The 14,981-nt window shown below is 40.0% G+C and overlaps 1 protein-coding gene across 11 annotated transcripts in view; it reads left to right on the top strand.

Moving 5' to 3' along the window:
* Positions 1 to 14,981, top strand: part of PARD3 (par-3 family cell polarity regulator) — an 835,070-nt gene that overhangs the window by 216,699 nt on the left and 603,390 nt on the right. For all 11 annotated transcript variants that reach the window (XM_077491101.1, XM_077491100.1, XM_077491097.1 and 8 more), the window contains exon 3: positions 14,003 to 14,183. In XM_077491101.1, coding sequence (XP_077347227.1) covers positions 14,003 to 14,183 — 181 coding nt within the window. The remainder of the gene's footprint in view (positions 1 to 14,002; positions 14,184 to 14,981) is intronic.

Here is a 14,981-nt window from a genome sequence, read left to right as displayed (position 1 = left end):
GGCTTGAAGGTGATTCTGTCATGAGAAACGTATGAGGGTGGCCATTGCTCAGTGTGAAAATGCTGACGTAATGGCTTCAGTCATTTTTTTTTTGTGTCTCAGATGTAGAACAAGCAGTCTGTTAACGAGGGTCAGAATTTCTTACCTCAATAATTGTTCTTGGACAAAGATTCAGAATTATTGAATTGAAAGCATTGGCGCGATGGCCTGGAAACTAACATTCTCAAAGGTGAGTTCAACAATACGAGACCCCTCCATACTTTTCTCATTACAGTCACTTAAAGTATAGGCTAATGTTGGTCATAGATGGATCAAGATTTGGCTGGTTCAGTAGGAACTTGGAATTTTGATTTGTCTATGGCTGTTTTGGCCTGACAGAAGTCAATCCAACTCTGTTGAGTCGACTTCTGTTGGTTTGGAAAGCCCTCCTTTAGTCAGCGACTCCAGCTGCTGATTGGTGTATTCTAATGCCGTGTACACAGGACCGGACTTTTCGACGGACTAGGTCCGACGGTCTTCCTGACAGACTTTCGGTGGAGGTCTGACGGACTTTCTGAACGAAACCGACTTGGCCACACATGACCGGAGTAAGTACATTCGAAAGTCTATTTGTTTTGAACGTGATGACGTAAACGGGACTAAACAAGGAAGTTCAATAGCCAGTAGCTGCCCTTGTGTTGTAATTGGTCCATCGGACCAGCACACAGACGAAAGGTTTTCCCGTTTATTTTTTATTTTTTGTTTTGTCCGTCGGATAGATTTGAAACATGTTTTATTTCAAGGTCCATCAGACTTTTGGGGAAAAAAAAGTCAGCTGAAGCCTACACACGATTGAATTGTCATCCTGATTCCGGTCTGCCGGAAAGTGCAATCATGTGTACGCAGCATAACAGTGGAGCTGTCTCTGGCATCGGAATACAATAGCACAGCGAGGAGGATTCCCTCACCCTCCTCACTTCTGTGGAAGGGGGAACATGTTTGTTTTTTTTCCATCAGCCCCCTGGCTGATCAAAAAATAAATAAATCTATGTCCAACCTTAAGGCTTCATTCACACCTTGGCATTCTGGATTGCAGGCAGAATCATGGTGATTTCTGCCAGCAATTCCCAAGTCGCAACAAAGCACTGGATGCACTTGCAATCCTGTTACTTTCAATTACACCGCATTTGTGTTGCCATTGTCGCCCGACAAATTGTGGCAAAATCATGCGAACAGAATTGTGGGATGCCTGTCACCCAAAAGAAGTTCTGGAACCCAGTTCTGGCCATAGGTTTCCTTAAAGTGGTGTTGCCACCAAAAAAATAAAACTACTTAAAATTCATAAAAAAAAATCAAAAAAAAATAATTGGCAAAAAGAAAAATTTTTACTCACCTCTAAATACCGGTTGCTAGGGGGTCCCTCGTAGTCTGCCTTCTTCATTACCCGGGCTGGTGACATCACTTCCCCTCGCGCCGCACATTCACCTGGGACCTGTCATGTGTCCCAGGTGACTGTACAGCGTATCACGGCGCCCTGCGCCGCTCGCGCATGCGCAGTGGGTGCCCGGCTGTGAAGCCACAGCCGGGTGCCCACAGTATGCATGACGGCGCCGCGAGCGGAGCGGGGAGCGAGGGGGGGGGCTTCGTTCCTCCGCATCGCTGGACCCTGGGGCAGGTAAGTGTCCGATTATTAAAAGCCAGCAGCTGCAGTATTTGTAGCTGCTGACTTTTAATTTTTTTTTTTTAGGGGGTACCCCACTTTAAGGCAGTTGGGAAATGAATGCACAATCAGACTGCTGTCAGGCAAACATGTCAACAGTGATGTGGAGATGAGCAAGGGAGAGGCACTGGGTGCTGCAAGGACACGGGATTGATACTCCTGGATGTTTTGATTTCCTTTAAGACTTCTGGTGGAATGATTTTTCAGTGGAGTAAAGTCTTTTTGCAAGCACAGCTTTTTACATTTAAAAATGACAAATTTTCAAGTAAATTACAATAATTACATACCGTACTCTAATTAAAATGTCATAAATTCCCTTTCAGCATTTTTTTTTTTTTTTTTTTTGCCATTGTTTAATACAGGGGTTGTGTGAAGTAATGTGTGGTTGGTGTGCCACAGGGTGCTGAAAAAGGCCAATAATTCTTACATCTACACACATACTAAAGATTATTGCTTTATATGATATCATTAATAACTCAACAGGAAGACAACACAGTCCCCAATGGTTCCTAGTTTATCTCCCTGAGCAGACCTGTCTCCTATCTCCTTTTATGTCATTCCACCAAATTTATACTCGTGTCTTCTCCACAGTTAAATGCCCTTATCTCTACAAACTGGAAGAAAACCTAATCACCTTCTACAAAGATAGTGCATGGATTTAAAAAGTTGCTATTTATCTCTTGGGTTGCAAAACAAAATGCTGGAAAATCTTCAGAGCTTACCTCCAACTCTTTAATGTTTTTATTTTTTTTTAATATTCATGTGAAAGTACTCAATTGAAAAAATAATGGTGCATGTTGTTTTTTTTTTTTTTATCCAAGCATAATTTGTTTTTATATAAAGTATGTATAATGGGTGGAGAGGGATTGTATGGATTACGAACAGTATATAGGCTCTGCTTTCTATAGCAGAGAACAGTGTTGTGTTTTGGCTGATCTCCTTCCCCTAAGACTACTGGACAGGCTCTGTCTGATTGAACACAATTGCCTGTCTAATGTAGAGTAGGAAATGGTTACAACCCCTGTAGGGATTTTTTTTTTCTTTTTTGCCGTCGGCCCTTTAGGCTGGGTTTACACCTATGCATTTTTTGTGCATTTTGCAGATTTGTGCTACAGATTGTGTTCCATAGAAATCAATGTTAAATGGACTGTAGTACAAATCTGCAAAATGCACAAAGCACTAAAAATGCATAGGTGTGAATCCAGTCCAGCCTTAGTTGAGTTTTCCTCCCACTCTCAGCTGCACGGTTTTTAAATGAAATGCAATCGGTGACCATCCTTCTCACTAAATACATCATCAGATTGCATAGTGTATGGCAATCGTTGTACAAGTACAAAAAAATAAACACTCAGCTGTCAAGCCCCTATCGCATCTCTACATAGCGGGAACTCACATTCCCACATGCATTTTTTTTTTTTTTTTTTTTTTTTTTTTAGCGTGGTGGGGAGGCCCCATTCACATCTAGTATAGTGGGATTGAACGTTTTGTTTCCTTTTTCCTGTGACAGGCATAGGGCAGCTGCTGATTTAAATGGGCTGTGCTATATGTGTCTTATGGGACATGTTGGCGTTTTGTGGGTTGCGTGTTTTTTACTGTACGTTTTGCAGCATTTACCACTCGTTTTTTTCACAAATGCCAAAATGTGTTTTTGCTTCTGTGATTGGTGTGTTAACAATTTATGGCACTGAAAACACCACTAGTAATTTTAGGTGTATAAAGGCGGCCATACACTATACAATCTCCTTTAGATCTGCCATCAATTTATGTAGTACAAAAGGCCTGCCTGATTGGATATAGAGTGATTGGCTAGATAGGGGTTTCCTCCTATTATATAAATTTGTACAATCTCCTTTTGATTTACCAATCAGATTGTATAGTGTATGACCACCTTTATACACCTAAAATTACTAGTTGTGCTTTCAGTTGTAACGGCACAGAAGCAAACAGATTTTGCCATGTGAAAAAAACTTTGTGGCAAATGCTGCAAAACACACAGTAAAAAACAGGCAACCCACAAAACGCCAACATGTCCCATAAGCCACATATAGCACAGTAGAGGTCGACCGATATGGGTTTTTCTCTGGCCGATGCCGATATTTAGAAATCATGGCGGCCGATAGCCGATATATGATGCCTATTTTTTTGGGCCGATATGTTAGGCCGATTTTATTTTATTTATTTATTTTTTTCCTTTATTATTATTTTTTTTTTTTAATCCCCCTTGATCTAACACACCTTTCCCACTGGGGCGTTTTTCAGGCGCTTTTGGGCTAAAAATAGCGCCTGTAAAGTGCCTGCAAAATGGCTCCCCTGCAGTCTGTGTGAAAGACAGAGCGCTTTCACACTGAGGCGATGCGCTGGCAGGATCTTAAAAAAAAGTCCTGCAAGCAGCACGTTTGGAGTGGTGTATACCGCTCCTCCACCACTCCTGCCCATTGATATGAATGGGCACCACTGCCGAAGCGCATTCAATGCGATTTGGCAGTGGTGCTTCATGGGTGCATTTAACCTCTTCCTTGGCCGCTAGCTGGGTTATATGTGCCCCACTAGCAGCCAAATAGCACCGCTAAAATGATGGTAAAGAGCCGCTAAAACTTGCGTTTTACCATCAACGCCTGCCCGCTCCAGTGTGAAAGCAGTCTTCATAAGTGATACAGAAAATTTCTTACATTTAAACATTTGTTAAAAAAAAAAAAAAAAACATCCAGTTTACTTGTATGTATGATTTGGATAAAAAAAAAAAAAACCTATATATTAAATAAAAACAGGTAGTCAAAACTTTTTGACAAAAAAAAAAAAATGGGCTAACTTTACTGTTTTTATTTTATTTTTATTTTTTAAATAGTGTATTTTTTTCCCAAAAAAATGCATTTGAAAGACCTCTGTGCAAATGCCGTGTGACATAAAATATTGCAACAACCTCTATTTCATTCCCTAGGATCTCCGCTAAAAAAATATATATAATTTTTGGGGGGGTCTAAGTGATTTTCTGGCAGAAAATACAGGATTTTTACTTGTAAGCAACAAGTGCCAGAAAAGATTTAGTCTTTAAATGGTTAAACTGAGAACTTCTACACACAGAGATGACTTAATTCATTGAAGTGTAAACATTGTATCTTTCTGTTCTTTTCTTGGCAGCCTGCCCAGAGAGGAGGAATACGTTTCTATGACGACTCAGGCAACTTGCACTGACTTCTATTACAGAAGTCATTTCAAAGTCCCGCTGTAGTTCTAAATCGGCTTTTTATCAGCACAATCGGCCGATGCCGATTATTTAAAAAACGGCAAATATCGGCCGATATATCGGTCGACCTCTATAGCACAGCCCATTTAAATCAGAAGCTGCCCTATGCGTGTCACATGAAAAAGAAGACACAAAATGTTCACTCCCACTATACTAGACGTGAAATTGGTGCTATAACACAACAATGAGGCTCCATTCACATCTGTGCGTTTCTTTGCATTTCAGAAATGGGCTGTACCAAAAAATTGCAATAAATAACGCACCAAAATCCACTCTGGGGTTATTGCTGTGTGCAGGGCAGCCCATTCAGGTAGATGGGCCCTATGGGCCCTAACACACATGGGAATGAGAGTTCCCGCTATGCAGAGATGTGATAGGGGCTTGACAGCTGAGAGTTTCTGTCCACTCCCTTCTATGTACTTTTATAAAGATGGCCATACACTTTGCAATCCGATTGTGTATTTAGTGAGAAGGATGATCACTGATTAGGGTAGGTGATGCAGGGTGTGTTCTAATGAGATCAGCTGCTCAACTCCTTCCTGTGTCATAACCTACAGTCTGTAAGACAGAAGCAATAGATGCATTTTGAATCATGATGTAGGACAGTAAGATACGTGTCTGTAGTTTTTAAGGAAAGTTTTAAATTTTTTGCCAAAAAAGTACATAAATGCTATATTGGTGCATAGAGAAGCTGGAATTTATAAAATTAAAGGTGAACTTAACTTTTAAAGTGGTTGTAAAGGCTGAAGGTTTTATATCTTAATGCATCTATGCATTAAGATAAAAAAAAAAAAACCTGTGTGTTTGAGCCCCCCATATCCAGCGATGTGCACAAGTGCCTCAAACGTCCAGGACTCTCTCTCCTGATGGCCCATCAGATACTAGATATGTATACTTTGTGCCAAGCTGGACCTATATGGATATGCAATACAGATCATTCCTGGAGTTCAAATTTAATGAAATAAACAAAGACACCTGGGAGTTCCTTCTAAAAACTGTGCCGATCGATCCCAGTACATCACACTACTTATTGTTAGAACTTTATTGAAATGTCACAAGTGACATTTAATTTAATTTACTCACCACAGGGTAGATGCGACGTTGTAGTTTGTGTTACAACCTGCTGTGCCGAAAAAAGTTGGTAAAGGTTTCTGTCAGATAACAATAAAAATGTGTCAATACATTGATAAAGATTGCAAAGTTGCAACATGGTTAAGCTTCACTTTTTCGATGTTTGGTTTTTAATGTCAGTGTAGTTTGCCTTTTCTGTGTTTGTTTTGAAGGCTTTATTTATTTTTTTTAGGAATTTTTTTAGTAACCGTTGTGTTTGCTGCCAAGTCTTTTAGTCCACATGAGGTTAATTACTGTTGAGCAGATTTTTTCGACAGAAGGGGCCAAATGTGAATCTTTTGAAATACCCCCAGCCCCCTTACACAGAAAAAACGCTTTCATGCTCTTTTTCTGGAAAGCCATGAAAAGTGTGCCCCATCCCTTAGCGTTTACTGTCAGAGGAACAAAGCTGTTTTATGCCATCTGCTGGACTGAAAATGTTTAAGATGTTACTCACTTTTTTTCTACAGATGGTTTGACTTTGCTGCTATTCCAAAGCCCAGAGTCTGGTTTATGATTTGATGTTATTTTCGTCTTCTTCAGTCCTATAAATATTTGTGAACTGTATTAACTCAATATAATATAAGAATCTATATATAGTATACATAAGTGTGTGTGTGTGTGTGTGTGTGTGTGTGTGTGTGTATGTATGTAATATATATATATATATATATATATATATATATATATATATATATATATATATATATATATATATATATAATCATTTTTTTTTTTTTTTTTTTTTTTTAGACCAATATACTTATATATGTGCATATAAATATAGGTTAGTGCCTCTCTCTGTTTAATCTCAGAGATGGACGAATCTCCAAAACCTGGTAGCAGATATTCCAAATTAAAATGCATTTCTAAGAATCTGCAAATGTGAGATGGGCTGGCTAATAGTCAAATCAAAACTCCATTGGGACGCCTGCCTTTACATGCAAATTAACTTTAATGGCGTTTTAGTCTGTAGGGTTCAGTATTGAGTTGGCCAACCCTTTGCAGCTATAACGCCCTTCAACTCCTCTGTAAACGCTGTCCACAAGGTTTAGGAGTGTCTATGGGAATGTTTGACCATTCTTTTAGAAGTGTTTTTGTGAGGTAAGGCACTGATGTTGGAAGAAAAGGCCTGGCTCAATTCACCCCAAAGGTGTTCTGTTGAGGTCAGGTGTCTGTGCAGGCCAGTCGCTTTCCTCCACCCAAATTCTCTCATCCATGTCTTTATAGACCTTGCTTTGTGCACTGGAGTGCAGTCTTGTTGGAACTGGATGGTTCCCACAAAGTTGGAATCATAAAATTGTCCAAAATGTCTTGTTATGCTGACGCCTTAAGAATTCCCTTCACTGGAACCAAGAAGCCAAGCCCAACCCCTGAGAAACAACCCCACGCTATAATCCCACCTTCACCAAATGATTTGGACCAGTACACAAAGCAAGGCCCATAAATACATGGATGAGAGTGTTTGGGGGTGGATGAACTTGACTGGCCTGACCTCAACCCAATAGAACACCTTTGGGATGAATTAGAGTTGAGACTGCGAGCCAGGCCTTCTTGTCCAACATGAGGGCCTGATCTCACAAATGCGCTTCTGGAAGAACGGTCAAACATTCCCATAGACACACTCCTAAACTTTGTGGAGAACCTTCCCAGAAGAGTTGAAGCTGTTATAGCTGAAAAGGTTGGGCCAACTCAATATTGAAACCTACGGACTAAGACTGGGATGCCATTAATAATCATATGCATGTAAAGGCAGTAGTCAAAATACTTTTGGTAATATAGTGTATGTGTCACAAACCTTTAGCTAATTTATTGTGTTTTTTATTTTTTGCATACTACAATTAGGCTTTAGAACAATTGTGCATCATTGAGTTATTTAACCACCGTATCTGGTCTATAGAAAGCCCAAAGGCTTGTGTAGATCAGTGGTTTCCAACCTCAGGCCTCAAGTATTGCCAAACGGGTCATGATTTCAAGATTTTCTTCACCTTACGCAGGTGGATTAACTTCAGTGGCATTCATGACCGCTATTTTATACAAGGGATATTCACAAAACATGACCTGACTATGCTTATAGAGAGGGCATTGGTCAACTTTGGTCAAAGCTGCAGTTTGTGTCTAAAGGTGCACCTTACCTGCATAGGCGGTTTATTTTTATTTTTTATAAAAGGTGAACCAACTCTTTAGGATTAGTTTGAGATGCTTCTGCATTTCTTCACAGGTAAAGGGCTGTACACACAGACTGAGTATTTGGCGAGATCAACCAGTTCAATAGAAACCGGCTGACGTTTGACCCGCGTGTATGACAGCCGCTCCAACTGAACCGAGCCGAACGTTTGGCTTCTGTCGAAGGAGCATGATGGAAAAATCTATGCCAGTCGTCATCTGGTCGGAACACAATAGCTCAGCAGGGGAGATCGCTTCACTAACATCAGATAGTACTGTATCTCCACCCGATTGCTTCAGTTTTTTTTCTTTTTTCTTCAGCCTGCTGGATTGAATTGTTAAAAATTGATATTGTGTACCAGGATTTAGTCCGACGACCTCCTAAGCTGCCTCAAGCTGCTTTTACATTTATATTAACCTGCATGAGAAAAAAGCAGTTCTGAAGCAAATGGCCTTTAGGACAAATGAGATGTGGCCAGAAGTGTGAACTAATGGTGTTCCGTAGCAGCCAATTGGCTCACTTAGATGACCTATCGTTCCATATTTAGTACACTCATATCCAAATGCTGAGCTTTCTTGGAACCATCCAACAATGAATATTTGTAAAATGTATACATTTCAACTTTATAAATACGTAAAACTGTGCTACGCTTCAGGTAGTCTTTGCCAAATAAAGGAGAATTGTAACATGTATTATGTACATGTAAACCTTTGAGGGTTATTTACTAAGGTTAGAGAATGCACAATCAGGCTCTCTTCTGCATAGAAACCAATTGGCTTCCAGGTTTTATTGCCAATGCTTAAATGAATAAGGTGAGGTTAGAAGCTGATTTTTATAACCTTTTTATAATAAACCCCCCGTTTTATATTTAGCATGTTGTTCTAAGATTTATTTTCTGTTTACTGGACCTTTTCTTCGATTATTCTTATGACAGACTTTTTATTTTGGCCGTGAACCATAAAACATGTCTTATTGGCAGTTTCATTCAAACAGCACAGATGAAAAAAGCATGTGGTTACATTTTACGAAGTCTGTGTATTTCTTCAGCTCTGTTCTGCATTGTGCATGAGCTACATAAGGGAGCGATGAATGGATTCCAACATTGTGGAGATGTTTTCCTTTTAGAAGCTGGCTAAAGCACAAGCAGTGAAGGATAAACTTGACTGATCAGCTTTATAGATTAGAATCCATATTTACCCTGCATCTTATGCTATTCTTTCAATTACTTTTGCCAATTTTATTAAATAAAAATTAAAGGAAAGAAATGTTAACTTTGGTATATTCAGGTTTTATTTGCACCTGCTGTGGAAATGTTCTTAGTGTTTGTAAACCTATCTCTCTTTTTTTTTTTTTTTATAAATGTTATACTTGCCTGCTCTTTGCAATGCTTTTGCACAAAGCAGACCTGATCTTCCTCTTCCTCTTCTGGGCTCCCTCGCTAGTGCTCCTGACTCCTCGCCCAACCAAGTGCCCCCATTGCAAGCCGCTTGCTATGGGGGTACTCATGTGGGCTTGTGTCCATAGATACAGATCACAGCTTGGGAAGGGTCAAGTGATGCAAAAGGTGTGTGTGTGTGTGTGTGTATATATATATATATATATATATATATGTATGTGTATATATGTGTATGTGTGTGTGTGTATATGTATATATATATATATATATATATATATATATATATATATATATATATATATATATATATATAAATATAAATTTTTTTGAGTAAGTCCAGATCGGCTTACCTGAAGAGATATGTTTTCAGTGATCACCTAAAGGCAGACTGAGTAGGAGATGACAACAGGATGGGCTGCATCATAGAAAAGTAGGCAGGAAAGCCCAAAACTGCCAAGTCGCTGGGAAGTCTGGACTCTGTGTAACTAAAATATCTAATTTTGGTGAACTGACCATTAAAAGTAAGCCGCAATGCAGACTGATCACTGTAGGTGCATAGCTGGCAAATGTTGGTATACTTTTTGTGGTCAAGGTTTCCACCCATATCTGTCACAAAGGTGCCATGAGAAGACAGAAGGCTTATATCTCTGCATATGACTAGGCTTGCCTCCACTCCATATTTATCCATAAATGTAAAAAGTTTCAGTTAGTACATTTTACTGTGATACTGACAATAAAGGGGTTGTAAACCCTCATGTTTTTTTTTTTTTTATTAAATTATTATTATTATACAGGATTTATATAGCGCCGACAGTTTGCTTAGCTTTGCAACATTAGGGCAGACAGTACAAACATAATACAATTCAATACAGGGGAGAATCAGAGGGCCCAAATAAACATATACTTAGCTGTTTAGGATTGATGAGGCATGTTTAAAGATCGGACAAGTATGCCGACTTATGGCTTGTTGTCCTTACAGATTCATACAGTGATGATAAAAGTTCTTTCATTCTTTGGACAGTTATGCAGTATGTAGTATTACCTTATGCCAGGGATAGTCGATGAAAATTCACCATTGAGGCCCTGGCAGAAAGTTTATTAATCATTGTGCAAGGACTTCACATCACAGTACCTCCCCTCGTATATCTCAATCACGTTTATATTAGTGTCATCAGCTCCCCCCCCCCCCTGCATATCCCTATCTCCCCTTTACATAACACCCCCTTTATTCACACTACAGTTCCCAATTTACATCATCCCCCTCACAGTAGTCTTTTAAACCGCTTTCATATCTCCCCAACTTCTTGAATCATTCACAGCCCCCGCTTTCACAACAAAGTCGCCCCCTCCCCCTCCAGTGGTGTCATCCTACCCCTGTGCACATCACCCCTCCACAGTAGTTTAGTCCTCTGCCCCTCACCACAGCAATGTCTTACTTTGCTCCCCATTACCCCCCACCGCAGCAATGTAGCCCTGCCTTGCCATCACTCCCCTACAGCAGTGTCCTCCTTGCCTCTTTACATCACCAATCCAAATCCCCCTCCCCCAAATCTTATAACCTTGTCATAACCCCTTCACTCTCCTACCTCACACGGTCAAGCAGAGCAGAGGATGGGAGGCATAGCAGTACTGGACAGTGGGTGGTGGGAGTTGCTGGAGATCACTTAAATGTTACCTAGCTGGTGATTGGTTGCTGGGACATCCTGCGTCCCACCAACCAATGACCTGATCGTAACTTTTAAAGTTAACTTGGGCAGCTCTAACACCTACCCATTGTGTGCTGTTGTGCTACCCGCCTTTCACACTACTGTGAAAATGACAATGGCGCGTTTGGGGGAATGAACTAGCTCTTAAGTGGCACCCACCATGGGTTGGATGGGACAGTGACTCGGCCCGGATCCAGTCAGTGACTTAGTCTGCATCTGAACCCTGTCTGCCATTCAGTGATGCCTGTCCTATGCATTTTTCAAAATGTGAAGTGCTGCTTCGTTTCAACGTTAGTCTTTGGATTATTGTTATGTGATCGTTCTTTTTGAAGCTGTGCAACACCTGAAGTCTGCCATCTGTTGGCAGAACATAAATGATATGACCGTTACCATGACTTTAATGCCCACTCACAGGGCTTGGTACAGGTAACATGTTCTCCTTGATTTTTTTATTTTATTTTTTCCTCTTCTCATCAAAGCTTTTATCTCTTTCTCAGTCTTCCTCCGAGGCAATATGTGTTCCTAGTCAGGGCAATCTTCCTGACAGTGTATGTCCTGTCCTGGAATGTTGTATACCCAAGTGTAATACTGTGTATGACAAATTTCACTTTGTTTTTTCTGGTCTGGTCTCTGTCTTTCCATAATTTTCTTCTTACAAAAAAAAATGATCACATTAGAGCAATTTTGACTAGTTTGGCTGTCCAGCTGCTTTATGTCATTTTGCATTGTAGCATATGTGACAGTGGAATGATTTGAGTGAAGCAGACTGCAGTGATCCTTGTAAAGTCTATTACTTCTCAGGATGATTGGACAAGGAGTAATCAATGGGAACATTCCAGTGCTCTTAGCATGTTAATTGTGATGGTCTTCAATTACTGTATTTAGGTACCTAGTTACAGAATGTAAATACGAAATGGCAATCGGGAATGTATGTATGAACTGAGCAATAAAAAGCCTATACTGAGACATGTATGTTTAATCCTGGCCATAGACAATTTGAATGTCAGCCGGTTCAACAGGAACTGCCCGAGATTCAAAACGTGTATGGGCAGGTTGAATGTACCAAGTTTATCGATCAACTTGGGTACAACCAGCCTGTCAGATTCACTTGCGATTATCGCTTGCCGCTGTTATAGCTGCTAGTTATAATTACTGTCTTCTCCCATTGCCCAAGAACCAGGGAGGGAGACCGGGTGAAGATGTAAGCCTCTGCAGCAGTGACATTGTGTCACTGGAGGGCTTTGTGATGAGGGTAGTCTCTCATAATGTGCTAGTATGTAGTGCATTCTAGCACATTATGATATTGCCTTGCAACCTGTGGTTGCAGGAAAGACATTCGCACCATCTATGGCCGGCTTAACGTTTTCTATATAGATAGGCCAATGCCACTCCATGTCGCCGGTAGTGCAGAGACCCCCATTCTGTCTGGTGCAACTTACATTATTGACTGAAGATGTGCAAACACATTTTAACACCTTAATTTCCACTTCTTGCTGCATACCAACCAATTTGTAACATGAAAAAGAGTGACACTTTTTAGCTTGAGGAAGTACACACACATCCATGACAGCTTCGTTATATGGATCATTAAAAATGAATGTGTCAAAAGTGTAAACCCATTTTCTTTTTTTAATGACTTTTTATTGCCATCTGAGGGACTTCTAAGCAGGACCCTCTTATTCCTTTTGTATTGAACCATATTGTAGTTGTACTGTCCCCCCTCTACATTGTAAAGCGCTGCACAAACTGTTGGCACTATATAGAAATCTTGGATAATAATAAGTAGGCCAATGATAGCCTGAACAGTGCATCAGTGACCATCCGTTTGGGAGACGTTTGTATTGTTTATGGTCAGCTTTGATTATTTTGTGTTTTTATTACCCTTTTTTAATCTTATTAAGCCCCAATAGGAAGTGTTACTCCTTTTTTTTTTTTTTGTCCTTTACTGTCACATGTGACTTTTGTTGGGTAATGCTTTCCTACCTTCCTAGTTCATTGCTCTATGTTGGCAGAGCTAAGTAAAAGCCTCACCGTTCAGCACAAGTATCTTCACATAGGCATTTGTTACAATCATGAGAAATCAGTGTGTCAGACCAGTTCTAATACTGAGTGCACAGGATCTAACCCCGATGCCCATTGGACTGAACAGAAACATTAAGATTCCCTGTGCAAATGCAGAAAGGGAAAAGTTAAGTTATGACTATGAAAATGGAGGCTGTTTATTTAACTGCTCATCTAGTTCAGAGACTTCATACTCTGTAAACCTTCTTGATTTTTGAATAAAATGAACTTTTATCAGATGCCAGCTAGAAGTAAAGCATGGACCTATATTCAAGACTTCATGCCTTTTAATGTACATGGGCATTTAAAGAAAACGAGCTTACTACCAAGGATTTTACCAAAAAAAAAAAAAAATCTACATGTTTGTTCAGAATGGTATTTTACATTTCGGGGTGTAAGTCAGGGTCATTGAATACATTGATATATACAGAAGTAGTTGTAGAATATTCTATGGTGTGGTATTACACTTTGAAGATGAGTATATTGTTTTTAATATTCAATAATGTGTTAGCCGTTTCCTTGTTTAGTAGCTTCTATTGCAAAGTGTCTGTTTTCATCGTTCTTGGACTGTGCTTTCTACTTCATAAAAATGACAGGTTGTATTTTCTTCCGACAACAGCTTGTAGCGATTTATGAAGAACAAGATCCACATCATGGGGGAGATGGCACAAGCGCCAGTTCCACTGGCACTCAGAGCCCCGAGATATTTGGCAGCGAACTTGGAACGAACAGCATGTCTGCCTTCCAACCTTACCAGGCAACAAGTGAAATCGAGGTTACCCCCTCAGTCCTGCGAACAAGTAAGTGTTCTTCAGGTGTGCTCAATGGAATCTGGAGTTCGATATCTAAACGATAAATAAACACTACTAAATATATTTAAAATCAAAGTAGGAATGGTCCCAAAAAAATGAGGCAGTCTGTTGAGGGGAAACCCCCTGTTAGACAACTGTCACTGGAACAGATGTCCCATTTGGAAGATTTCCCCTTACAATTTTGGATTTCCTATTACCACCTTCTGTCTTGGTTACTACAACCACCAAGAAAAATGGAAAAGGTGAATGTTCCCAGCAAGGACATAGGTAGCAATATATACCTTATTAGAGGTTCACGTTCTGACTCTGTCCAAAGGTTAAAGTATTTACGTTTTTGCCTGACCTATACCTGATCCTAATAGTTTTTCTAGCACATCTCCTCTTTAAAAAAAAAAAAAGTTTTATGAAGAATAGAACAGCAATCCCAATACAGAAGTTTTTTATTTTTTTTTATTTTATTGCTGCTTTCTGCTGAAGATTGATCTCCATAAACATGGACATATTACTAGTAAGATATAACTATTTAAAGAGGGATTCCTCCAAAAAAAAAAAAAATATTAAAAGCCAGCAGCTATAAATACTACAGCTGCTGACTTTTAATAAATGGACACTCACCTGTCCCGGGTTCCAGCGAGGCCGATCGATCGCTCGGCTCTCGGCTGCTGCAGTCACCATTCTAGGTGAGGGAATCAGGAAGTGAAGCCGATTCGCTTCACTTCCTGATTCCCTCACCTAGAATGGTGACTGCAGCAGCCGAGAGCCGAGCGATCGATCGGCCTCGCTGGA

This window comes from Lithobates pipiens, unplaced genomic scaffold (assembly GCF_037356315.1).
Source record: "Lithobates pipiens isolate NorthernLeopardFrog02 unplaced genomic scaffold, aLitPip1_a1.2 Scaffold_19, whole genome shotgun sequence".
Lineage (NCBI taxonomy): Eukaryota > Metazoa > Chordata > Amphibia > Anura > Ranidae > Lithobates > Lithobates pipiens.
This window is presented reverse-complemented; position numbering and strand designations above follow the sequence as displayed.